Source organism: Eucyclogobius newberryi, unplaced genomic scaffold, assembly GCF_026437365.1.
Source record: "Eucyclogobius newberryi isolate DKJ021-1_F unplaced genomic scaffold, fEucNew1.0.hap1 SCAF_5, whole genome shotgun sequence".
Lineage (NCBI taxonomy): Eukaryota > Metazoa > Chordata > Actinopteri > Gobiiformes > Gobiidae > Eucyclogobius > Eucyclogobius newberryi.
Genome location: NW_027316167.1, coordinates 24,367,182 through 24,393,629, shown reverse-complemented (window position 1 = coordinate 24,393,629; position 26,448 = coordinate 24,367,182). Strand labels below are relative to the sequence as shown.

The 26,448-nt window shown below is 38.6% G+C and overlaps 3 protein-coding genes across 6 annotated transcripts; 1 reads left to right on the top strand and 2 right to left on the bottom strand.

Moving 5' to 3' along the window:
- Nucleotides 1–245: 245 nt before the first annotated feature.
- LOC140380937 (signal peptide peptidase-like 2A) lies at nt 246–12,791 on the bottom strand. 3 transcript variants are annotated; one of them, XM_072464921.1, is made up of 17 exons: nt 12,592–12,791; nt 11,831–11,941; nt 10,186–10,368; nt 9,991–10,080; nt 9,780–9,913; nt 9,425–9,579; nt 9,246–9,342; nt 8,545–8,646; nt 8,271–8,352; nt 7,811–7,885; nt 7,679–7,735; nt 4,646–4,699; nt 4,372–4,471; nt 4,189–4,269; nt 3,931–4,091; nt 1,559–1,592; nt 246–755 (listed from the first exon to the last, which is right to left on the bottom strand). In XM_072464921.1, the coding sequence occupies exons 1-17, from the start codon at nt 12,643–12,645 to the stop codon at nt 715–717; spliced, it is 1,611 nt and encodes a 536-aa protein (XP_072321022.1). In that variant the 5' UTR covers nt 12,646–12,791; the 3' UTR covers nt 246–714. The 3 variants fall into 3 exon arrangements, with proteins under 3 accessions (XP_072321022.1, XP_072321023.1, XP_072321024.1); XM_072464922.1 differs by lacking the exon at nt 1,559–1,592; XM_072464923.1 differs by lacking the exon at nt 4,646–4,699.
- Nucleotides 12,792–17,793: 5,002 nt separating this feature from the next.
- Nucleotides 17,794–20,904, top strand: LOC140381433 (putative gonadotropin-releasing hormone II receptor). 2 transcript variants are annotated; one of them, XM_072465496.1, is made up of 4 exons: nt 17,794–17,917; nt 18,495–19,092; nt 19,656–19,860; nt 20,088–20,904. In XM_072465496.1, the coding sequence occupies exons 2-4, from the start codon at nt 18,544–18,546 to the stop codon at nt 20,558–20,560; spliced, it is 1,227 nt and encodes a 408-aa protein (XP_072321597.1). In that variant the 5' UTR covers nt 17,794–17,917; nt 18,495–18,543; the 3' UTR covers nt 20,561–20,904. The 2 variants fall into 2 exon arrangements, with proteins under 2 accessions (XP_072321597.1, XP_072321598.1); XM_072465497.1 differs by lacking the exon at nt 17,794–17,917 and having other exon boundaries at nt 18,459–19,092.
- Nucleotides 20,905–21,863: 959 nt separating this feature from the next.
- On the bottom strand, nt 21,864–25,503 carry wdr93 (WD repeat domain 93). The gene is made up of 15 exons (XM_072465752.1): nt 25,458–25,503; nt 25,185–25,386; nt 24,695–24,759; nt 24,538–24,616; nt 24,377–24,462; nt 24,232–24,313; nt 24,090–24,159; nt 23,972–24,027; nt 23,668–23,754; nt 23,466–23,597; nt 22,834–23,038; nt 22,644–22,704; nt 22,413–22,569; nt 22,151–22,310; nt 21,864–22,078 (listed from the first exon to the last, which is right to left on the bottom strand). The coding sequence occupies exons 1-15, from the start codon at nt 25,494–25,496 to the stop codon at nt 21,973–21,975; spliced, it is 1,587 nt and encodes a 528-aa protein (XP_072321853.1). The 5' UTR covers nt 25,497–25,503; the 3' UTR covers nt 21,864–21,972.
- Nucleotides 25,504–26,448: the final 945 nt, after the last annotated feature.

Here is a 26,448-nt window from a genome sequence, read left to right as displayed (position 1 = left end):
GCTGCAGCTCCAGCGGAAGGTTGCTTTTTCATAATTGTGCGACTCCAGACTGACACTACGCGAGGCGAACGCTGGCTGCCCAGTGGGCTGAGCCAGCGCCACGTCACGCGGCAGAGGCGGAGCTACAGACACATCTGCACTTTGTTTTACACGGTTAAACCCACGCGCGCCGCTCACCCGGTACTGCTCGTTTAACCTGGTTTACCACAAAAGCCTCAAAACAGACCCATTGCGGCACTTAAATCATGTTGAATGTCTTTATTCAGGAAAGTTAAGAAGGGTATGATCACATCGTTAAGACACAATTATCATTGTCATTAGCAAGTAACAATTTAAATAATAATGTAACCACAACAACTGTGATACAAAGATTATACACCAGTAGGCCAATTAAGACGTCATGAAGCTAGTAGATCTAGCTTGTGGTGTGACAGCACTAGCAAGAACATTATAAATATAATGTGCTTCTTTGTTCGATCATAGACAAATCTATCAGCCAATGGACATTATACAATCTTTATAAAGGCATTTTGTGGAAGTCAAGTCATACTATTATAACGGCCAAGTAAATCAATATATAAAAAAAAAAACATCCTAATATCAATTATAATTGTACTTTTGTGAAGTATTAATCAAAGCACTACAATTCCCTTGGTTTGAAGTGTATTCAAAGTATTAAAAAGTTCATTTGTGCTCAAGATTACCAGCAGCGGATCAGCATTTATCACCTTCTACGTCTCGCTCAGTTCTTCCCTCTGAAAAACAAATGGAACAAAACAAATTAAAACATCTCTAAAACAATTGTGAGAAAAAATACATAGACGTGTTTAGTAACTTGTAGATGTTGTTGAAAATGTGCTAAAGTAAGCAGGCATCAGGCAGCACATCTGAACAAAACAGAATAATGCGAGGTAAACTCCAGAGTGAGCATGCAGAAAGCAGGAGATAAACACAAAAACACTGGATGCGTAATGAAGCAGGTGAAATAGAAAGCAGAAAATCCACTGCCTGCAAAGGTCTCCCATTGTATGTTCAGAAATGCTGCATGCTCAAAATCACTTGACTACTTGAATATACAGAGTCCAGACCACAATCACACTGAAAGTCTTTGAAACGTGCTGTACGAGTTGTGGGCAGAGGTTCAACCCTCCCGTCGTCAGCTCAAATAATGTTTGAAAATGGTGTCATATGCTTCTCAAACTTCTCTGAACCACTCACATTTTCAGTCTGCCAATCCCTCATTTTTGGATTGCGATTATGCCATCAGAGAAGAAATATTCACTGATGTAATTCCTTGGTCATTCAGTATATTCAGAGAGTCCACATTGGGCACATAAGGAGTTGAACATACAGTGATAATCCAATTGGATTCTCTCACCATGCTTAGCCCATTTAAACCCAAGTACCTCAGTACATTTTTGACCAGGCAGGGCTTTTTAATAGCTGGGTCCATCTAGTGGCTATTCAATGCAAGACACACGTGTGTCGAGCCCCATTGGATTGTCATTAGAAATTCCATGAAGTTAGAAAAAGTGCTAAGGTTTTAAGAAAACCACACCTGGCAGCAAAGGTTTCCTGGATGAATCCAAGATCTGTTGAAGACAAAGTTAAGAATAGCTTTTTCTGCTTTTCCCTTTTTAGATCAGAGACAGGTCCGAGAAAATCATTCAATCAAAATCTGAAATACAAAACACCTGGTTTCCTGCACCTGATGTCATGCAGGGATTACCCAGGTAAGTAAGGAATATTTTAACTTCAACTGAAAGGCCAGAAGTGAACTATGACAAACCAGAACTGACTTGTCCTGTCCTGTGAGAGTTCCTAGAATTCATAACAATAGGTTGTGTTCATGTTTGAGAATTTGACGTCATACTCTCAGATGGTGGGCAAGGCTCTATTATGGGAGAGTGACTGTTTTTGAAGGAAATATCAGAAATAATAATTCATGAACGTTAAATGTTACATGGACAAATGCATGCATCAAATTACCATCTCTTTTAATACAACGCTTGTGTCCGCACAACATGCTCAGCATTGCTTTGACACACGGAGTCAGAAGCCCCATTCACACACTTAATCTCCCAGTGTGAATGCGGGTCCCAGAACATTGCCGGGTTTGCTCTGTTCACACTTAACCCGGCATTTGTCTCTCTGTATTCTATCACTTTAGTGATGTGCGGCATCATTTAAATTGAACAAAAATTAAACTTAACTGCATAGTGTAACCTAGAAAACCAAGTTTTTAACCAAAGAAACTAGCCGTGGTACGGACAATTTGCTGGTTTTATTCTCACATACACAATCCCTGCATTAGTCCTGGCAATTTACCAGGGAATTCAGTTCTGGCTTCATTCACGCATGTTCCTGCGCTGGCAAAATGACAGGTAAATTCTCACAACGCACATGGACTGGTGGAAGGACGGATGCACAAACACACACAGACACGCGTGTCTCGACAAAAACCACGGTTGTCAACAGCATCTAAGTGTTTCCAACAAGATAATCTGGCTAATCATTTCACCAAACTGCTGTAAAAACAAATAAGCACAGCCTGATGCGCACAGGCTAAATGCATGAAGAGGTAGCCTAAATGTAACTAAAATATACAATAGAAAGCCTAAAAGAGAGCCTATATTATTATGAACTAAAAACAAATGCCACAAACTAAATTAGGCTGCAGTAAATTTACTTAATTTCCACATTATTTAAAATAACAAAAATTAAAAGACAATTATGTTGCTGTTTTTTTTGTCACCAATAATGACACAAACATGTTTATTTTAAGAATCATGAAGAATGGAATTAGAGCTCCTTTATTGTGAATCGAACTGAATCATGACATTCTTGAATTGTTACACCCCTATTATTGGCTGCTTTGACTCTAAAAACCCAAATTTCACAGACAAATTATTTAGATATTATGCCCTGTTTGGACTGGTCATTAAATGTAGGATACTTGACTTTATTCTTGTAAAAGTAGTACTGGGTGATAAAATCAGACTGCTACATTATTATATCAATTGCAAACTGAGAAGAAAGAGTGTAACGGCTGATTCCACATCATGCAGCTCCGCTCCACTGCGCCACAGGACGCCTCCGTCTGAGGGTGCAGACCCCCGTCTGCTGCGTGTGATTTGTCTACAAAACAGCTGCGCCACACAGGGCTGCAGAGCCCGAGGAGCTCAAGAAGAACATGTACGGAGAGCAGTTTGTGAAATAAAAGATTCCCAATTGGGATAAAAAAAAATAACCAATTAGTCTAAAGCAGGAGTGGGATGACTGCTGTGTCATGGTGTCACTCTTTAGCTCACATCAGTTTACATGTGTACAAGTTAGGCATTAAACCCTTACGTGAACGTGAGTCCAATAAAGAGGTTCTCAAACTGTAAGAATTCATAAAAACATGAATTATAAGTCATCAGATCAAAATAAAGTGCACGCAGAGTTTATTACTAATAATAGTAATTTACTTTGCACCAATCAGACACTGGCGCAGGAAAAAATAAGACTTCATTTGCAGTTTTGTGGGAGGGTGGTGGAGCCGTGGTGCAGACCTGTGCAGCGCATACTGTACGAGATGTGGACTGCCTTTATTCACTACAATGACTGTAATTACTGAGCAGTGTGTGGCGCAGTGAAGCAGCATGATGTGGAATCAGCCCTAGGCTGAAAGAAAGACTGCTTCACTTTGCAGTCTGAAAAAGCTATTCTAATCCAGTGGACACAGCCAAAAAAATCATGTATGTGAATATTAGTGACAGAAGTGCAAGTCTTTATATTTCAACTCTTACTTCCTCTTTTCACGGTTTCAGAAAAGGTAGCTACCAGATTTAAAAATACAGAACCTTAAATTGCAACTCCTCTAATACATTGAGCCAACTTGAAAAACAAGTTTTGGGAAATATTTATTGTATTGATTTCCTGCCTTACCTCATAGGATGTTCCAGTCCAAAACCTCCTCATCTCTCCCCTGCACCCAGCCACCACAGCAGAGGTGATAAGAGTAAAGGGCACGAGGTAAAGCAGAGCTGGCTGGCCCATCCCAGACAAGAGCATGACGGCAAATGTGACGATCATTCCCATCAGATAGGCTGGAAAAAAAAGAGATTTCAAGCTTGAACAAATAGACATAGTATTGACATAAAAATATCCAAAATAAGTTGCATGTATTGATGTATGATTGTGTACCTGTGCAGCAGCTGCTAAAGTAGACTTTCCAACTACTGTTTACCCACACATCAAACCGACTGCAGTAAGCAATCAGTAACCCTAGAAATGTAGAAATATGATGCTTTAGGGGTGATATTGTAATGGTATTATTTCTTATGCTCACTGAGAACAAATGTTTATTGAAAAAAAAAATGAATTTACCTGGAATAATAATGTCTCCATAGCCCAGAATAGAGAACTGCATCCCACATAAATTCTGGGCCAAGCCTGAGAACCGAGGAACCCGCATCACCACAGGCAGCTGAGGAAACACAAACCAAACAATCAGTGAAATAAATGCATTCAATTATGTCATTTTTTACACATTTGGCCGGCATGTTGATTGCATGCATGCACATGTGAACCGTTTAAATACCCAAGCATAGTTAAAGTTTGAACTAAAAATGGAAATGACTTGCAAGAAAGCAGGGCTTACTTTTTCTGTGGGGGGCTGGGGCTCAGCAGGCACTTGTACCATGTTACCCTCCATCTGTCAGAAAGCCCCCAAACCCCAATGCACAGTTAATAACCATTAACAAGCCGAGCAGGTTAGTCCAGATTAAAAGGAGTATAGTATGAAGCGAGCTAAGGTGGGTTTTCAGCATGGTTAGAGCACTTGAGTAACAAAGGCCCATTATTGGTCAGTGCTATATTTTACGTGTTTGGGCAGCGGTTGCACACCGAGATAAGCCCTCTCCAAAACATACAATTACTTGGAACATGAGCGTGCAGCCATAGGCCTGGACTCGGGCTAAAAGGCGTCCTTTACAATATCTCTTTATCACCAGATTTGTTTATATTTTATTGTATGTGCAGAGCGAATCTCATCTCACCTTGGCACAACCTCACTTTGCCTCCTCGACTGTTAACGCACCAGCACAGCAGTGATGTGTAGAGTATCATGCCAACTGTGCATTTGTGATCTAAACCTACATTACATTCTGTTGGATGAAGCAGTAAGCAGAGTGAGTGTTTGTGTATTTATTGACTATAATCTAGCCTATTTAACTGGACCTTTTTGAAAACTAACTACATTTAAATGACCAATTTACTAATTAACATTTTATTTTTATGGCTTTTATAATTAAATATTTTACAGTGCATCTGGAATCTGGTTTCTACATTTTATTATGTTACTGCCATATTCCAAAATAGATTCAATTTATTATTTACCTCAAAATTCTATAAACAATACTACCTAATGTCAACATGAAGTTTAATCCTTTGCAAATGTATTAAACATAAAATAATTATATTCACAGCCTTTGCTCATTACTTTGTTGAAGCACCTTTGGAACCAATTACAGCCTTTTTGAGTATAATGCTACACCTATTTATGGACAGTTTCTCCCATTCTTCTATGTAGAACCCCTCAAGCTCCAGGTTTGTTGGTGAAGGTTAGTTCAAGGCTATTTTCAGATCTCTCTAGAGATGTTCAATTGGGTTAAAGTTCTGTCTGGGCCAGTCAAGGACCTTCACAGTGTGCTTAGGGCCATTGTCTTGTTGGAAGATGAACCTTCGCCCCAGTCTGAGGTCCAGAGCGCTCTGGAGCAGGTTTTCATCAAGCATGTCTCTGTACACTGCTGCATTCATTTTTCTGTTGATCCCGACTAATCTCCCAGCTCCTCGGGATGGTACTGGCTATGAGATGAGCGGTGCCTGGTTTCCTCCAGACATGGTACTTCTATTCAAGTTAAAGAGTTCAATCTTTGTTATATCAGACCAGAGATGTTTGCTTCTCATGATCCGAGAGTCCTTCAGGGGCCTTTTTGCAAACTCTTGGCGGTTGTCACGTGCCTTGTACTGTGGCTTCCGTCTGGCCACTCTACCACACACGCCTGAGTGCTGCAGAGATGGTTGTTCTCAGACCACATGCCCCTGACCTGTGGGGTGCCCCAAGGGTCAATCCTGGGACCTCTTCTGTTTAACCTCTACATGCTGCCATTAGGTCAGTTACTACGCAGTGAAAAGGTGCCCTATCACAATTATGCAAACGACACTCAGATCTCAGACCACTGTATTCTCCAACTGTGTAACTGTGTATTCTCTAATTGTACTCCAACTGAACTCAGACGAGACTGAAATCATTGTCTTTGGCTCACAGAAACAAAGAGTAATAGCAGTCACCTCCAGAGTCTCGCTTTAAAACCTACAACTCAAGTTAGAAATCTGGGGGTAATAATGGACTCAGACTTGAACTTTAACAGCCACATCAAATCAATAACATCAACAGCTTTGTACTAAAAAACATTGCCAAAATCAATAGTATCGTGTCTTAACCAGACTTGGAGATTCTTATCCATGCGTTTGTCTCCAGTAGATTAGAACACTGTAACGGCCGCTCACTGGCCTCTCCAAACGAGCTGTAAAACAGCTGCAGTACATCCAGAACGCTGCTGCTCAGGTCCTGACTAGAACCAGGAAGTACGATCACATTAGTCCTGTTCTCAGGTCTCTGCACTGGTTCCTGTGGCTCAGAGAATAGACTTTAAAGCAGCTCTGCTTGTGTACAAGTCTCTCCATGGCCAAGTACATCTCGGACATGTTAGTGCCATATGAACCATCTCGGACTCCAAAGACTTCAGGGACTGGCCTCCTGCTGGTGCCCAGGGTCAGGACTAAACATGTGGAATTTCAGTTTTATGGAGCAAAAATCTGGAACAGTTGATGTGAGACAGGCCTCTACTCTGGCAATGTTCAAATCTAGGCTAAAAACTGTAATGACTGAAATTATATAATTTGCACTTTTCTCTTTTGTCTTAAATTGTTCTGTGATTTCTGTATTTTTAATGCATTTTTTCCTGTTGTGTGAAGAACTTTGAATTGCTTTATGTACAAATTGTGCTCTACAAAAAACATTCCTTGCCAAGAATGCGGAGCCAAATAAGTAATTTAATAAATTTTAGAATAAGGCTGTAACATTACAAAATGTAGAAAAAGTGAGGCGCTGATAATACATTCTCGATGCACTGTATAATCAGATGTTCAGCAGATATCTTGCATCACACAAATGCAACACCGACAGGCTTAACAACACTCGCCATCTCTGAACTCCGATTTAGGCTTTGAGGAGCTCAATTGAAGCCTGGATACAGTATGTGTAGGTCAAAAGCCTAACTCTGGCATTAGTTATCACCAGGGGTGTAATGATTCAGAAATCTCACAATTCGGTTTGATTCACAACCTACGATTCAATATATCATGTTTCTGTCACAATTCGTAAAATAATGAACATTTTCATGTCATGTATTGGTAACAAAAACACGACTAAATAATTAATGTTGTCTTTTAATTTAGTTATAGATATGTAAATTGCACTATAGTCCAATTTAGTTTCTATATTATATTTTATATTCATATAGATCTTAATATAGTCTTTCTTTGAAACACCCCTTAATAACACATGTTTAATCTGATGACATTTGATGTAGGCAATATTGGGATTAAGCGGTACCCAATTAAAATGTACCTTCTCTCCAGAGGCATCTGGGCCAAGTGCAACCTGCACCATGATGCTGACTCCATTCTAGAAAAATAATTTATTACAATTGAATGATATATTTGTATGCTTGGAATTATCCTTTGTATCTACATCACATACCTTGGTGAAAAACGGAGTAATAAAAACGAAGAAGACATCATACACAAGCAAGAGGCTCAGTAGAATCACACAAATCTGTACAGATAAGAGGAATTATTATAGTTTACATGATTGAATCTAATCAATGCTACGGAGGCAACAACACTAGTATAAGTTCCAGAATATCGGTTAGCCAATATCCCGTTTGGGCGTGTAGATGTGTGTTATGTATATACACACAATTTAGTCACACACACACACGCACACGTACACGCACACTATGGTAGGAGGAACATTCAATTTGTTTTACATTGCCAGACTATCATATTGCAAATGTTGTTTTGAAAATATGCAAAATTTGAATGATGACTATATAATTCATAATTCTAAAAATACAAATAAAATGAAAAGTTAACATTAAATAGAGCACCTGAACCCTAAACAAAAGGGGACTAAATGGATATGCAGAAAAACAACATACCTTAAAATTAGACAAAGAAATTGTTCTTATGAAATTAAGACAGAAAGCGATGCCAAGGATGTCCTGCAGGATCCAGATCCATCTACAAACATAGAAGGGTCATTGCCAATGATTTCAAACAATTAAATACTAACATGTTAATGTTCAATGAGTAAAATATCAGGGAATTCAATTTAACACCATCATTGAGATTATACCTAAATAAATGCAAATCACTTGCACTAAATGCTTATCTCGCAAACATAAATATGACAAGGTAATGAATAAATGTTACCTGTCTTCATTCCTGTACACGCCCCAAATCACGGCAATCACAATGCACACAGAAGCCAGAATAATAGATCTCACAGAAAAGTTCCAATTCCTCACTGAAAACCTGTTTAAGACATAAATGTGCATAGTCTTTGGTTGGACAGTCACGCACGGCTCAAAAGAGAAAAATGGGCGCTGTAATAAATACGAGACTTTCATGACTGCATTATTCCAGCCGTTTTAAAGGTGGTATGGATGATTTTTTTCAGCAATTTTTTTATCATATTTCCTCGTGGCGTGGATAAATCATTTGTCCTGCCACGTATCAATCATAAAACGCACCTATCGCTCACCTGCAGCCGCGTCAGGCTCATCCCCACGTTTCCGCGTGCCTAAGCTCATGGATCTATCATAATATAGTTCCCTCAGTGTACGGGGCAAAATGAAGACGGAGAAAGACAGTTCGAGCTGACGCAGAAGTGGACAGAAATCTACGGGAGACGAGCGATGCGCTCCGTTGCGCTAATAAACAAACGCACGTGTGTGTTGTATCAGTCCACACGGGGGAGTGCGCATGCGCACTTCCGCCTGCGTTCTCAAATCGCCGAAAAATCGTCCATACCATACCGCCATCCATACCGCCTTTAAGTACTTACTTAAACAATTTCCATGAATATTCAACTTATTTAAATGTTAAACATGCGTGTTTAGAATTAGACATACCTTATAGTGCCACATCCAATTTGATCCAACACGGCGTCAAAACAGAAAAACAGTGCGTTTGCGGATGCCAAGCAAAATATAGCAATAATGACATACACTACAAAAGAAAGATATTTTCAGTACACAAGGGGAAAATACGTAATAAATTAAAATAAAATAAATTGTTCACTTGTACCCACCCAGGATCCTGTAGAAGTAGTACATGAGGACAAGCATTCCACACATCACCAAAACCAAGAGCACCACTTTAAGAGGGGAATAAAGAGAGAGCTCTCCACTATCAGCTTTGCTTTCGCCTTTTCCTCCGTCCTCTTGTCCGCTATTTAACCGCTCTCTACCAAACAAAAGTCACATATTGAAACAGCCGGGTCATTCAGCCCCAATGTTCTATTTGAATGCAGTAGACCAGGCTAGTAAAAGGGTTTTAGCCCACTGTTTCAAATTATTTTTACGGTAGTTACCATAAGTATATTCAGTACAGTTACAATCTAGTTCTAGTGGTATTTGAGCGCTTTATGGAAGAATTATAGTTACCTTTCACAGGCACCACTCCAGTAGCCCCCCAAAGCCACTGTTATTATAGCAATTAGAAGCATAACTAAAGTGCTTGCGTCTAACTTTGCTAGTGGTGGGGCATATAGCTTCACTTGCATCTCACCAGTGAACACCTCCAAAAGGAAACCACAAGGCATTAGAAACAACAAGTCTTGAGTAAAATCAAGGAACCAAATAAATGCAATCCAACCTTTTGTGCTTCCAGGAAGTCCATGTACCTCATGAGCGCAAGGGGAATCGTTACTTTTGCATATTCAGATTCATTGGCTGATGGAGTTACCTGTAGTTTCACATTCAAGGCAAAGCTTTGTGTCAAATAGGCCGGTCTAGATTAGCAGGTTTTACCAAGTCAGTTCAAAAATACATTTGGTTAGACAAACCTTACCAGAGTTTTGTTGCTTGCAATAAGCAGAGCGGTAGCTCCAAGTTCCTGAGCATTCAAAGCTTTCAGGCTGAAATCACAGTCTCCTCTCATCACCACCACAGCTTTTCCTTTGACAAGGTCTGGCGTGATCCCTGAGCTGTTACATAGCAACTGTGAGGTCAAATTTACCAAAGGGTACACAGTCTGGAAAGGAAGGGCACATGTTAGGGCTGCAGCTATCAATTATTTACGTAACAGAGTAATCTATCGTTTCTTTTCTTCGATTAATCGAGTAATCTGTTAATTTTTGTACCAAGTAAACTATTTAAAAACATATTAAATCATGTTTTAAATAAACGGTATAGTTTATCGTAATAAACAAATAAGTATAATAAGAGCTGGGTTGAAATAATCGATTTTCCGATTTTTAATCGATTCACATATTAATGACCGATTATCGATTCGTACATCCAAAGATCGATTAAATTTTTTTTTTTAATTTAAAAATTAATAAAATTTAAAAAAATATATATATTTTCTACATTTCCCTCAGTGAACTTCAATCTACCTTCAAGAAAGATAATTCAGGACTCCTGGATTATCTTTCTTGAAGGTAGATTGACCCTTAACCTTTTCATCAGTCTTCCAGCCATCAGTAACTACCAATACTTGTAAGATTTGCTGTTTAATATAAGATAAGATATTCCAATATTGATATAATACTAGTTTTAATGTTACTTCTCTACACAGTCGTGAAGTGAAGGAAACGGTTCGAATACATTTTTTCATTTTTAATAACATTAACCCCAAATCGAATCGAAATCGGATCGAATCAGAAATCAAATTGAAATCGGAGCGAATCGGATGGGATGAGAAATCGGAAAAAAACGATTGTGAAACGTAAAAATCGGAATCGAATTGATTCTTGAAATTTAAATCGAAACCCAGGTCTAATAATAATAATAAGTATAATAATTATTCTGATTAAAATAACACATTTTTATTCTTAATTCCACATAAACATGTCCTCAAAGCAGCAACATTTCACTTCACCAGTCCAAACTGTTCTGTTTGTATATAAAGCATATATATATACATAAGGATTAAATAACTTGTCACCAGTTACAGTGGCCTTAAAATAAGAAACTTGTTTGTAAAACTTTCTGTTGAGTGAGACCAGTGATGCCTGGTGTTTTAAACTGTAACTCTGCATTTAGTCATTTTGCTGCATTAGCTCTGTGTCTTCTCCCCGTCATCGCAGACTTTCTGTTTCATAATCGTGGTCCTCCGTGCTGTTTCCATGGATGTATTGGCTGTTTCAAAGCACAACAGAGAGAGAGCTGCATATTTGAAACTTATGAGTGTGACTGGGAAGCAGAGTTTGTTGTGTAAAAGGGCACAGAGGGCCGCGAGTATGAAACAGAAAGGCCTTGATGACAAGGCTTTATGTGATCGGATTACTCTATTTACTCGAGTAATCGTTGCAGCCCCTCGAGGCAACTGCTGTTGTGACTTTGGGCGTTACAAAAATAAATGTAATTGAATGAATAAGTGTTTATAGTATACAACACATTTCAGACAGAAATATACTGTCATAGGTCAATTGATTAAATAAAAAAATAAATAATCTTAAAATAATTCCAAGAGTTCACAAAACAGTACTAACAGCAGTATCAAGGGATTGTGCCAATGCGGTCCATGAGTGATTGTGAACGATGCAGAACTCTCTTTGTGTTGAACCATCAGACACATGCAAGATCCCCTCCTGGCAGTTCGTCTATGTAATGACAAAACATTAACACAGTTTCAAATGTTCACATTGAAAATGCCTTTACAGAACAAAACATAAGAAAACAATCCAGTTCTATGCTATTGATGGACTATATAGACTCCTAATTTTTCCAATATTGTCACATTATTTTTTAAGGCCTGTCACAATAATTATATATAATTACTATTATTACAAGTTTTTGCCCTTCAAGGGGCTCAATATTTATCGCGAGGACGTTTTCTTTGAATCAGTGGACAGCCTTTGTTTTGGTTTCGTGGTAGGCTACAGGAGACTTTGAGCTGACAGAGGGTTGACCAGTTTAAGTTTATTATGGGTACTCAAGGGTTTCTGCCATGTATTGCAGCTCATATTTTTCTGAACTATTTATTATTATAAAGGGTTTAATGGGATAGAGAAGTTTGTTTGTAGTGATATTTTTCCCACTTGTTATTGTGACAGGCCTAATGACACAAGGAAATAAGATGGTAAATGTTACATTTAGTTTCTTACAGTAGGCCCAACAGTCTCATCATACTTGATACATACATGATATGATATAAAAGGAGCGAAATGTAGATAATATAGGTTAATAAATAATCATCAGCGTTGTCTTAGCTTAAGTTTCAGTTGCATTTTTAGTATAACGTTAAACTTACCAGTGACGCCAGGAAAATGACAGATAAAATGACAATTCTGACAACACTTCCCATTTTCGTTCGATGCTCCCTTCCCTTAAACGAGCAGAGTCAAATTAATCAAATTAAATATGGAATAAAAACACATTTATGTCATCTTCGGCGCAGGTGCTTTCTTCGTTTGTTAGCCACTAGCTACAAGCTACTTCCTGTATACGCTCTGGTCACGTGACTCCATGACTCATGAGGACACGTGGACTAGATTCTATTATGATGGAAAGTACCATAATAGATCCATAGAAAGTACCCGGTTTGAACCCTACCTGATGGAAGTATTATATTTCACCTATAACAACTAGTAAAGAAATAAACAAGATAAAGCAAGACAGAGCACAATTCATGCATTCTTCTGCACACTTGTTGAGCTTCTGCCGTGGGGCAGACTGACAAAATATGTGGCTGCCTTTAGTTGCCAACAGCATAACTGATTACACATCACAAATCACACAGGCAAATATCTATCTTTTGTTTATATTTTTTCATTTGACTATTTGCATCAACTTTGACAGCACATAACTCACAAAGAAGGTTCAGATGTGTAACACAAAGAGCAGGGGATCTGATGTCAAGTTTGAAAGTGCTCTTGAGTCAGCAGACTCGAGCTTTTCCTGAATGATGAATGTATGTACATGTTTGTGGTGTCCCATATCACCTCCAAAACTCTGACTTGGGACCAGCATGTGTTTGTGAAGGAATCCCAACTTCTGTTTTCTTTCTCTGATGTAAAGTTTTCTTCTAGAGCTTTTCAAAACATTTTTACATTTCATTACAAAATACTGACTTTTGCATGCTTTTTATGACCATAAGAAGAGCAAAGTAGCGGAATTTTCAAAAAGTGTTCCTAATATGTATGTGAGTATGCTACTTATGTGGGGGCAGTGCTCTGAATCTGCAGCTTCTTTACATTGGGTGCATTCAAGATTATATTGGATGATCATGTCACTTTCAGGTGGAGGAGAGATCAGGTGACAACAATCCTACTTTTGTAATGGAATACTGTGAGCACCTTTTGACACTGTTGTGGAAAAACTATCTCAACTTTCTTTATTGATGTAGCTAGATTTTTTTTGTTTCTTGAGGATAGGCACAGGCAGTGAAGAGAGGCTATTGAACATAATAAACTAATATAGCCTGTATATCTGCATTTTCATATAAAATATAAAATCTCCCATATAAAGTAATATATAAGACCATTTGAAATATGGGCATTGTGTCATGATGTAACATGAAGCCTTCACCCTGTCGAGTGCGTGCATGCTTGCAACTTAACATTATATATATTTTTTAATTCTAGTTTTTTTCATGTGCTTTTTGACAAGCTTTAAATGTATCCTAATCAAATTAAATTCCATTGGCTCAGGAACAGCTAAACCAGATTGATGAAACAAAGGCATCTGTGCTCTTGTGCAACTCCATGTGCCTCCTGTAAGATAGTTTACATATTTTAAATGATGTTGCCACAGTAATGATTGAATTGCACAACCTCAAGTGACTCAATTGGCATTCACAATCTAGAGCTAAGAGTTGACTTTGTTTTTTTGTATCAATATATTTATCTTTTTAGAGTTCTGAATCTTGGCTTGAAGTTTGGTTCATTTAGCTGTAGCCTAAAATAAAGTCCCAGTTACGTCAAAATGTAAAACAAACAATACATTTGAGGCACATAATGTTTTTAATTATTGCAATTATGCAGTCTCAAAGATTTGTCTTTCCATTGTATAAGAATCACACTCAAAGCAATAAAATCACCATGTATTCTTTCAATAATCATTTGTGACTCTGACAATGAATGGCTTCTACCTCTGAATAAATTATCTTGATCAAGCAAGTATTTTAGCTGTTGTTTGTGTTTGCTTTACATCCAATAAATCAAGACTTCCTGAGAGACTGGCTTTCATCGAGGCATGAATCACGCCGGAAGAGCAGGGTGACAGTAAATAACATGTTTTGGGTCAGCATGCTCTGATTGGGGACAGGAAAAAATTCCCCATCGTGAAAGACTTTGAGTCAAATTAAAATCCTCATATCCTCTGCGTCTTTTCTTCTAGTTGTCTTTGGTCTTCCTCCTGCTGCCTCCATAGGCCTGTCATGATCATTACTGTTGACTTCAATAAATCAATGGACCAATATTTTTTGGTTCTCAATATTTATTGTGATTTATTGACCCGTGCAATTTTTGTTTGCACTAGTGGTGTGATTGTATAATTATTATTTGTTGTAATAGGATAAGAGTAGAGAAGTACACACTAACTAATTAGCTTAGTTTTATTGCGGCTCATGTTTTTTTAATTGATTTTTCTGTTAAAAAAACAGACAAAAAACTATAAACTTACTGTCCAACATAATCTCCCATCTAGTCCAAATGTGTCAGTTTTGTCTATCTTCAAATTAAGTACAAATGTAATTTAATTTTTTAAAACCCTTTTTCTTAATGTCTACTATCATTGTCCTTTGTTGTCAGTTATTTTTGTGACATCCACTTTTGGGGCTTTTTCCCTGCAGCCAGGGATAGTAAAAGGGGTTTGGGTTTATTCTGCTTTGGGGTTTATGTCTCAGAGTGGTTTCAATACTATAATTTATTGTGAAGTGTAGCAATATAGCGCACTTGTTGAAAATGTATCATTGTGACAGATCTTAAAACTTATGAGCTGTTCTTATATATTTGTATAATTCAGCTGTGAACTGTGGGTGTAATTTATTCAAACCCAATATACTGAGCATAATAACATAATAACCTTTCTAATATGATTAGATAATTATTTCTCTCTCTAAGTCAGTTTCCACACAGGCACAAATGAAACACTTGATCTGTGTGCGAGACTGGCTAATTAACAGACGGACCTGTCTGTCGTGCATTAACAGATTGTCAGAATGTTGCATTGTCATAAATTATTATATATTTTATTCACTTATTTATTTGTGCCCATGAATTTTACATTCAATTTACTTTCTGACTAGTTAGGAAGTAATTAGATTTTATGCCACATTATTATTTAGTGATATTATTTAGTATACATGTATTAGAAGTATAATGTTTTTTTCAGGACCATTTACAAAGTAATCTCTATATAACATTTTGAAAACAATGTTTTAAGACATTGAATTTGTCAACTTTCAGTGCTCTTATGCAAGATTCTCCTCTGCTTCCCACCGGTCCGCTCTCCCTCAGATGGAGTAATGTGACCCTGCTTGGTTTATTGTCTCAGTCTCATCTTTTAGTTTTCTTTGCATACATTGGTCAACAGGACTCCAGACTCCTCTGGAGTGTACCACTAGGTTAAAGTACCACTAGGTCAAAGGTATGACAATGCATTTCTCAAACTTGTCCCACTTTTTTATTTAGATTTTTTTCTTTTTTAAGACTCATAAAACACAGAACATAGAACACAATACAAGATTTTAAATCTGCTATAGGAAAAAATAAAAATAGGCTGTCTATGTACACAAAATTACAGATGTAGTGCAGAAAGTAAACAGTGCAGTGAGTGACTAAATTATGGTTAAAGTGACTGTGTTTAAGAAGTGTTCATGAGTCCAACAGCAGAGGGAAAGAAACTGTTCTTGTGGCGGGAGGTTCTGGTCCGGATGGACCATAGCCTCCTGCCTGAGGGGAGTGGCCTCCTGCCTGAGGGGAGTGGCCTCCTGCCTGAGGGGAGTGGCCTCCTGCCTGAGGGGAGTGGCCTCCTGCCTGAGGGGAGTGGCCTCCTACCTGAGGGGAGTGGCTCAAATAGTCCGTGTCCAGGGTGAGAAGGGTCGGCAGTGATCCGACCTGCTCGTCCCAGAGCCCTGGAGACGTACAGGTCCTGCAGAGATGGAAATCTGCAGCTGATCACCTTCTCCATTTGGTCCACCTTCTCTTTCCCACTTATTTTGTATATATTCAGTAGAATGGCTGTCCAGATTGTTGATGAATTTACATTATTTAGACATTATTCCCCTTGAAAGTTCAGTTGATATGCCTTAGTAAACATTTCAATCAAAGGGTAATAATGGTCAGTGTTGCGTTGTTAATTTTCTTGGTTTTAATAACTCCTATTTCTCCAATTCAGATGATTCTTTTGAATGATCAGAGTGAACCACATTTAATGGGCAGTGTTTGTTGACTCATCTGCTACAAAGCCAAAACCCTGTTATAAACAACCGAATCAGAGTGACATGAACAAACAGCCATGTCTTAGTCATTGGTTACATTGTAGAGCCTGCACATCACGTATGTATTTATATAATATTAAATTAGAATATAAATGGTTGGTTCATTATATTGATGCAGCATTTATTTTCTTTTAGCTTATTAAATTGAACCAAAAGTCACGTATAATAATAACGCCTGCTTATGAAGGGTTCTGGAGTAAAATATGTTGCTAATTAGCTGAAGTGTTGACTGCCTGGGTGAGGCATGATTTCAAACACTCCAATCAGATGGAAATGAGTTGCATAGAAGTGATCTCATAATCTTAAAATAATTTAGTTTTGTCATAAATATGAAAGTCTATGTCTAATTAGTAAGCAGACTTTTTTTTTTAACAGCAACAAGTGATATTTATTCTCTCCATGAGTAAATAAATTAAAGATCACTTGCGTTTCCATAAGGACAGTACAAACCTGCGGGAAACACTGACAATGTGAGCACAGTGACAGTAGAATATATAATTAATCCCTGCCACCTCTTACATTACATTACCATAGAAACAAGGCATTACAGATTTAGATCCATGTGCACAATTTTATCACATTATTATAGACCTAAAACATTATCTTTTTTGAATTTCATGGAACCTGCAGGGTTTGGACAAATTTGGGCTTTGTCAATTTTTAATTTCCAATGTCACTTAATGGCAACTAGGTCTATATCTTTAATTAGATCAGGAGGATATTGTTGTAGGCATATATGAAAACGATTGGTTACTTATTCTAAACATATACGTGCACGTGGGTATGTGTATTGCTTCTGAATCGATTTCTTTACTATGTTTTTCCCACTGCCCTTCAGTCTGATCGTGGGGGGGGGGGGGGGGGGGGGGGGGGGGGGTTGCAGAGGTGAGACCACTCCCAGAGGGGGAATCTCACGCCTCTCATTGGTGCAAAAGGCGTCTCCATCAAAATGTCCAAAGACGCGCACCGGAGACGCACCGGAGACGCACCGTAACGAACGCAGACCGAACTCTGCACCGAGGAGACGCGGAGCAAGGAGACACTGAAATCACTTCACTTTTTTGTTATTTCAGTTTTGTTCTTACGTTCGTCACTGATCTGCTCGGTCCATAACTTTTTTGTACAGGATTTAAACGTAAGTTCAACGTTTTTTTCAAAGAATTAAATAGTCCAATTGAGCTATTAAAATATTGTGTTTGCCCAAGTGTAGCCTAATTGAAATCAATGCATGGAAGTTGACAGTTCTGCGTCGTGTGGTCAATCCCGCTTGTTTTATTTTCCATGAAATAAAAATCGTAAGAAATGGCAAATGCGTTGTGCGCACGATTTACCGTAACTAAACATTATTTGGTACCGCGCGTGTTTGGGAGTGTGAACATGCTCAAGGCTACTTAACAGAGGTTTTTTCAGGGTTACATTTTATTCTATTTTATTGTCTAGTTGTGTGAAAAGAAAGTGACATTTCATATAGTGATCTCGTCAGGCTACATCATGGAAAAATCCCCTCTCTCTAATTGAATATTGAACAGAATATGTACTGGCAATCTGTTCCCAACATTCATATTTCCATCTGACTGCATGACAATGTGAGAGCCGTGTAAATCCCCCGCAAATTATTTCCTCTTGATGAGCCTCAGCAGCCAATCTTGCTCAGCTCACCTCTTCTCAGCCCCTGACTCATCTGTGTTCTATTGAACTTTCTTCCTCTCCAGCACCACTGACCTTCATGAGCCTTCAACAGAATGGTCCACACTGTGCAAAATGAACACCACGAGTGAGCAGTGTGCGGCCAGCATGTGTCACCTGATGTCTGACCCCCCTCTCAACATCACCTGCGACTTTTCCTCATCTTTCTCAAACTGGACCAATGGGAGCGCCGTCCCGCAGCTCCCCACTTTCAGCACGGCAGCCAAAGTCCGAGTCATCATCACCTTCATCTTGTGTGCCATATCTTCATTTTGTAACCTGGCCGTGCTGTGGGCCGCACACTGTGACGGCAAACGCAAGTCTCATGTCCGAGTCCTGATCATTAACTTGACCGTGGCAGATCTGCTCGTGACGTTCATAGTGATGCCAGTGGACGCCGTCTGGAACATAACCGTTCAATGGCTGGCCGGAGACGTTGTCTGCCGGCTCCTGATGTTTCTTAAGTTGCAAGCGATGTACTCGTGCGCCTTTGTCACTGTGGTGATTAGTCTGGATAGACAGTCGGCCATCCTCAACCCTCTGGCAATCAATAAGGCCCGAAAGAGGAACCAAGTGATGCTGACCGTAGCTTGGAGCATGAGCTTTGTGCTGTCAGTGCCACAGGTCAGTACCTAACATCAATAACCTGAAAGTGTTAAAAACATTCCTGTGTTGTTCTGAGACATGGCTTGAGTTTAGAAAAGGATGGACGATAAGGGTGTATAATGCAAAACTTTTGGCTGAGAATAAGAGCAGGTATAATAAAATAATAAAAACGTACAAATAGTACCAAAACAAAATGTGCCTTTTGCAGTATTGAAATGTACCAAATTGTAGCTGATTTAAAATATTCACAAACGTATGCCCTTAATCCGATCCCTTTTTTCCTGTTTTTCCGCCCAAGGGTGTCTGCTATTGCACCACTTGCATCAAAGAAAAAGACGGATCTGTGATGTTTTTTTTAACATGGTATTGTCAGTCATTTCATTCTGCCAACATTGAAAAATACATTATATTGTATGAATAAAAACATCAGCCACATGTGACATCGTATAGATCAAACACATATTCAGTTTCATATACACAGACTTCTACTTTGATCTTGGAAGCACTGCATGAACAGTACAGATAATTAGGATGATGAGGGTGTGCTGACCAGCCCCTCTAAAGCCCTCTTGTCTCTGTAGTTGTTCCTCTTCCACAGTGTGACCATCTGCCACCCGGTGGACTTCACTCAGTGCACCACTCGAGGCAGCTTTGACCTCCAGTGGCACGAGACTGCCTACAACATGTTCACCTTCTCCTGCTTGTTCCTCCTGCCGTTGGTCATCATGATCACCTGCTACACCAGGATCTTCTGTGAAATATCCAAACGTTTGAAAAGAGACAACTGTAAGTTTGTATACATCGAATTAACCTGTTTATATTAGGACATGTTCAGACACCGTTCATATCATTGACTTCTATCTATACCAAGTTTATATGAAGATTTATTTGATTTACTTGTAACTACTAGCCTAGTGCAATATATTAGAATTATAAACTGGTTCATATACTGTGATTTCACAACAGCTTCTTCCAATAATCAAAAGCAGTTGATTGAGTTCATTTCATTTTAGTGCCACCAAATGAGATGCATTTGCGATGTTCCAAAAACAACATTCCCCGAGCCCGGATGAAGACGCTGAAGATGAGTATTGTCATTGTGGTGTCGTTCATTGTGTGCTGGACTCCATACTACCTGCTGGGCCTGTGGTACTGGTTCTTTCCTGCTGACCTGGAGGGGAAGGTCTCTCTTTCTCTGACACACATCCTCTTTCTGTTTGGCCTGGGGAACGCTTGCCTCGATCCTATCATCTATGGCCTTTTCACCATCCACTTCAGAAAGGGACTGCAAAGGTTTTACCGCAAGGCCACTGCGCCATCAGAGACAGAGACTAACACAATCATAACTGCATCCTTTACGTGCAATGCCAACTCATCGCAGCTGAAGAAGGAGGTGAGCCCGAGCGCCCGGGAGAGCCTCATGTTGCAGAGCAGAAATCACCTATTGCAAAACAAATCAGACTCAAAAGATGAGAGCATCTTATGAAATAATGCATATGGTGGATTCTGTTGTTGCTTAACAGGAGGAGGTTATAAATATAAATAGTACTTGTGTTGCTCAAAATGTTGTTTAGGTTTTGCGTCTCTGCACTGTGCATCTATTGGCATCTTTCTGAGCTCAAATTACAACATGCCTCAGGAAGAGCAAGACTTCCACTTGCAGCTTCACTTGCAAATGCAGCCCTAGAATTGATGTTTTTCAGTCTTGATGCTCCAGGCTGAGCTGAAGGATTTGCCCCCCTCAGGCCAATGCAGCCAATAATATCTGATGAGTCACAGCGGCCAAATGAAAAGTCCATTTCCATTCTGCAACAGTGACACGTTGATTTTTGAAAGTCTTCTTAACATACAAATCATCTTCTGATTTTTTGACACACGTCTGTGTATTGATGTGATGTCTTTAATAAAAGACGACCTCTCAGTCTATCATTATACAAGTATATTATTATTTTTGTTATTCTGAGTGGAACAACGCATTTTTAGAATTTCATTTGATTTTGAAAAGTGAAAGACATTAACACTTTTAAAACTAATTAGAGCTATTTGTCCTTTGAATTGTATTAGAAACAGCAATAATTGTTATAGTTGTCTTCTGGAGCAGTCATTTACATTTTAAGACAATGGCTGCATCTTGATGATTGAAAATGATAATGTTCTGGTAATTTTGTTCAGGGCTCTTGGCCCATCTTTCTGGTTTATTTTGGACTCCAAACGCATTAAGATCCAAGACAAACAATGCTACTCTGCTGATGTTATCTATGAGGACTGCTCGGGAGAATAAAAATCATGTTTTTGCCAAAACAGTCAATACCCTTTAATTGAGAAGACAAAAAAAATATTTTAGCACAAGATGTTGTGTCTATTGTCTATTGATTACAATTGAAAAGCCTAAAATACATTTTGGTGAGGGTAATAATGCTGATCTTTTATCTCTAGTACTTTTACTCATACAGTACCCCGGGGTGGAAAGGAATACCTTACACGTGAAGATAACAGTCCTTCTTTACTGTTTTAACAAGGTAAACATTATTTGAAATAAATAAAATGGCAATTATTTGTGTTAAAGTGAAACTATAACAGTTATACAATGATAATTAGTGAAAAATTCTTTTCCTAATTTGAAATGAAACTTTGTTCTACCCTAAAGCAGACAAGTCATCATGAAGTACTCAAGGATTTTACTTTAATTCATGTTTTGCTGACTGAAAATTCCTTGTTTACACTATAATTCAATTGGCCCCAAGCACTAAACACATGTCTTACCCAACATTAACGGTAACATGATACAAACATTTATTTGAGTTCAGAAATACAAGCTAATAAATCACTATTTAGTTCATTGTACATTGTATTATATGTCATCTAACAATATGTACTGTCAATGGATTCTTCTTCTCTTCAAAAGTGGTTTGTTGGATACCTTTGCTTTATTGTCATTGATGTTTCCTGCAGCTGCATCCATGTTTTCTTAACATCTTTAGCCCTTTCTTGTGCAGATAGCGTCCTTAAAGTATTTAAATATAAACAATCCATGTTTTTTTCTGATTAACCTTAACTGAATAAAGATAATACCAACCTGTCGTGAAGATACTTAAATGTGGTAAAGTGACATGCTTTCTGTGTCTTTGTAGAGTCTGAGGATGTGATTATGTATGGCTTAACAATGTCACACTCTCCAAAGCGGAAAATGTAAAGCTGATTGTGGCCATCTTCTGTCGAAAGAGGATCCTTGACACCTACAATAGATATTTTTAGACAATTTTACCACACAAATCAATGTGCACAATGTGTGTTAAGACAACAAAAGTCACTTAGGTCATTTGCGGTGGTTTATTTACCTTGGATGAGGAGAGTTTTGTGCCAGCGGTCGAGATCAAAGACGGGATTGCAGGAGGAGGCGATCGCATGCTTTGGAGGAAGAATCAAAGAGCACACATTTGTTTTATTGATGACATCTTGCAGGTACATTTGACCATTTCTTTGGATCATGAGAGCCTGCGAAACCGATAAAAACACACAGGGAATGAAAAAAAAAAAAACCTGACAAATGTAAATAATTTGTCTACTACCAAGTCTTGCAGAAATGGCACAGCTGCAGCGACGGTTGGGAGGTCGCCACTGTCATTTACCCTGTAGGGAAATCAAAAAGCGTGAATATATTGCATTCTCTGACTACTGTTAGTCAGACAAACAAACTGGACACGATTAAACCTCATTTGAACATAGAGCGCATAATAGTCTGCATGTGAACTGCGTAACCTTTCAGTCAAATGTAGCGTACGCAATTCTCTTCCGCGGCCTGCAGTTATTAATGTATACACTGCCCCACTTTTGCACTTCAGTAAAAGAAGGAGCCTGTTGTCACTACAGCTGTGAGAGTCTTCCAGAGAAGCAGGGCAGTAATCCATGAAACGAATCCCGGAAAAGGCATTGTCCACATCGGAAAAGACAGACAACGGAGAGCCTATAACATAGAAAATACAAAAGAATGAGATACAATGTTGTTCTGCTGTTATGTGTGGGCACCGTGGAGTCGAGGGGCGCTTGTTTGTCCACAAAAACCCAGAGTGTCTCCAATAGTGACAGACAGAGATCCACATGATCCTACAGCAGGCGGTGAGCTCTGATAGATCTTCTCATAGTGTGACAATAGAATTACTGTTTTACCCCTTATTATGCATCGAATGTACAAATCAATACCACACATGAGTTCAGTATTGTGACTGGTGAATGTCAACTTCTGAATCTCCATAAAAAAATATCTAGTACGTAAAGGGTGCCGCAATAAATATTTTAACGTCTAGTTTTACTGTTATTAATATTTGTATAAACTCAGTGCTTGTGTGCAAATTGCTAAAACCGGTGATGATCAAGCAACAGCACAGACTTACCAAAGTTTCTGTCCCAAACACACACCACGTTGTCAGAGAGACCGAGGGCAATGTAGCGAGTGCATCCGCTGACCGCAGAACAAACTATTCTATTTGCATTTGGACACAACACTCCAGGCAAATGCTGAAACTCTGTAACACACAGAGTTTTCTTTATTCTGTTTGTTACATAAAAAGTAAATCCACATTGCCGTGGTCCTACCAGACTTGTTTTTAGTTGCTTTTTGGAGCGAGTACTGAAGAAGATGTTTGCTTCCACTCCACCACAAGCAGACGGCATTAGGCAAGTCTGTAAATGGAGGAAATGAATGAACAGATTTGATTTGATACAGTATTTCTTTTATTGATTTGTCCCCTATCACCTTCCTCCAAGCTCATTTTAAATTTATGGAAAAAATGAACTTTTCTGTGAAGTTTATGCTACTTTCAGCTTCATTGTTTGATTAAAACAATATATTTTTCATATAATTTAAATTTCAGCTCAGCTTATTGTCGCTATTACAAACCTGTATTTTTTATTTTCACACCGGATAATGGCAGGAGAAAGTGTACGGTGCAGGTTCTAAATGACAAAACACAAACGTTTGATTTGAAAGTCATAAAAATACATCTTTCACGTCGTACCCTGGAGTCCACTCTCCATCCAAGACCAGATAATGTGAATCAAACTGAGAGAGACTTTCTGAAATAGTGTCTGGAAAATAAAATGAGTAAATACCCTGTTATTGCTTTGTAACTTATATAAGAATAGACATGTTAAACATACTTGACACATGTAGAGGCTTGATTTTGTTTATCATTGCAACAGGAGACCACTGGACCTCTGACACTGTAGAGGAGTTTGAGTCCTGCCATAGAGATAAAACACAGCCTGGTTGAAAATGTACAAGTCTTGCTGCTTTCTGCTTTACCTGTGGTTGAGAGAGAGCGGCTCCTAACTCCCTGAGCCATGACTCGGTCGGAAAATGGAACACTTCAAGCCAAACAGCACCATTGCCTGAAGAAAAAACAGAGCAACACCGCACACACTTAACAATAGTTTACCTTCATTTTGTGACGATAACTTACTTACAGCACATGGAAGCAACTGCATAATCTCCTCCTTGACACAGTTGAAATGAGATGCAAATACTTCGATTGTTGATATTCTCCTAGTACATCAAATGTATTAATTATTCCCTATGTATGAGGTTAAAATGATTGAAAACACTGTGAGATGAAGGTTATACCATTATGTTAATGACACTGATAAGATGGATGATTTCAGACTGACTGATCAGAATCCTGGCAACACCTGTAAAGATAATATCGGTAAGTGGCTTTATATAAGATAAGATAATCTTTTATTGTCCACACGTGGGGAAATGTTACAACGCAGTAGATACAGAGGAAAAGGACACTCTTAATAGAAGAACTCTTATAAACAAAACCAAAAAAAAAAAAAAAAAAATTAATAATAATAATAATAAAATAAAATGATAAAGATAAAGATTAAAATAAAATAATAATAAAATAAGGTAAATAATAATAATAAAATAAAGTAAAAATAGCTAGCATAAGACTAAATAATACTAATACTAATGGTAAGTAAACATCAGTTATATGCACATGAATATAGCCTTAATTGCTTGTGAGTATGACACTAATTGCACATGAATATGACGGTATTGCACATGGTTAAGTCAGTATGTATGTATTTTCATCTTTAGAAACTCTTACCCATGTCATCAATGGTTCCCAGTAAGTACGTGTCCTCTGCTAGTTTGTTCATTTGAACAGATGTCATTTCTATCTGCTCCAGTGACCACTCAGCCACGGACACGAAAGAGGCCGCAGACCAAAGAGACAAACCTCTGGCGTGGCCCACACTGAGGAACTGACCATCTTCTGACAATGACAGGCAGGTGGCGCTCTCTGGCAGCTGCTGGACAACAGACAACTTAACATATAGGCCACATAATAAATGTGTGATATTTGCCAGGAGGTATTTACCTGATGGACACCGGACGTGTTTAACAGAGGCGTTTCCATTGGTGCAGTTCAGGACAGTTTTGGAAGTGAGATTGTAACTACTTGATGCTGTTTGTTCACCTCATATAACAACAACAAACACATTTAGTGAAATAAAAGACCACGTTTCATTTATGTAAGAGAAGAACTGAACAGCTTGACTCACGGATATTCGCAGTTCATCCTCTAATATCCTTCTGTAGTTTTGCGTTGACGTGCGCGTTTTGTTTACGTTACAGCACGCTTTCTAGTTGCCATGGCTACACTGGGTGGTCCCGTTGTGTCAGTCACATGACTTATTTGGCTGTCGCCACTACGTATATTGAAGACGTCACCGCATGCTGTTACTTATTTAGATGGTGGTGAAAAACAGTGAATAAAACAGAAAATGAAACGGGTTGATACTTAGAGAAGACAGAAGTTGTGGGCACGTTTACATTAAGCCCTCAAAGCTTTTAAGAGCACAGCCTTTGTGTGCTGAGAGTGACTGTCTGATCCTGAAATATAACACAGTTGGAAATTGTAGCAGTAAGTTCACGATTATGACCACGGCAATCCATTTCTGGCAACTAACAGGGTCTTGGGACGTCACAGAAGAGGAGGAATCTTTTGTTGTGAGACTTTTTGTTGAAACAGCCCAGGGTGCAAATGCGGCTTTCATCCTCAAGATGGCAGTAGCATCTTGTGTGTGACGTCACTCCAGAGCCATGAATAATTAAGAGTGGCCCTAGATCCCTCAGATCCATGCATCAACATCTGTAGCTGCAGAACATGGTCACAAGCACGTGTAGAATCTGCCAAATCGATCACTATTGAGCTAGAATAATTGTTAAAACACATGTATGTAAATAAAATATTAAAAATACTCACTTTATTAGGAATTAGTAGATGTAAGACTACGCCTATTTTCATGACCTTTGTTATTCATGAGTTTTAGCTTCCTGTTATATGCAACATTGTGAGGACTTTTTCC

Bases quoted from the DNA above. Each gene is read 5' to 3' on its own strand.
- wdr93 (XM_072465752.1), bottom strand. From the start codon at position 25,496: ATGGAAACGCCTCTGTTAAACACGTCCGGTGTCCATCAG. The intron at 24,314-24,376 runs GTAAAGCAGAAA...TCTCTATGGCAG, and splicing joins CCGCTCTCTCTCAACCACAG to GACTCAAACTCCTCTACAGT. The intron at 23,039-23,465 runs GTAAGTCTGTGC...TCTATGTTATAG, and splicing joins TGTTTGGGACAGAAACTTTG to GCTCTCCGTTGTCTGTCTTT.
- LOC140381433 (XM_072465496.1), top strand. From the start codon at position 18,544: ATGAACACCACGAGTGAGCAGTGTGCGGCCAGCATGTGTCACCTGATG. The intron at 19,093-19,655 runs GTCAGTACCTAA...TTGTCTCTGTAG, and splicing joins TTGTGCTGTCAGTGCCACAG to TTGTTCCTCTTCCACAGTGT. The intron at 19,861-20,087 runs GTAAGTTTGTAT...ATTTCATTTTAG, and splicing joins ACGTTTGAAAAGAGACAACT to TGCCACCAAATGAGATGCAT.
- LOC140380937 (XM_072464921.1), bottom strand. From the start codon at position 12,645: ATGGGAAGTGTTGTCAGAATTGTCATTTTATCTGTCATTTTCCTGGCG. The intron at 9,914-9,990 runs GTTGGATTGCAT...TTCCTTTTGGAG, and splicing joins ACTTCCTGGAAGCACAAAAG to GTGTTCACTGGTGAGATGCA. The intron at 4,700-7,678 runs GTACATTTTAAT...GCTTTCTGACAG, and splicing joins CAGATGCCTCTGGAGAGAAG to ATGGAGGGTAACATGGTACA.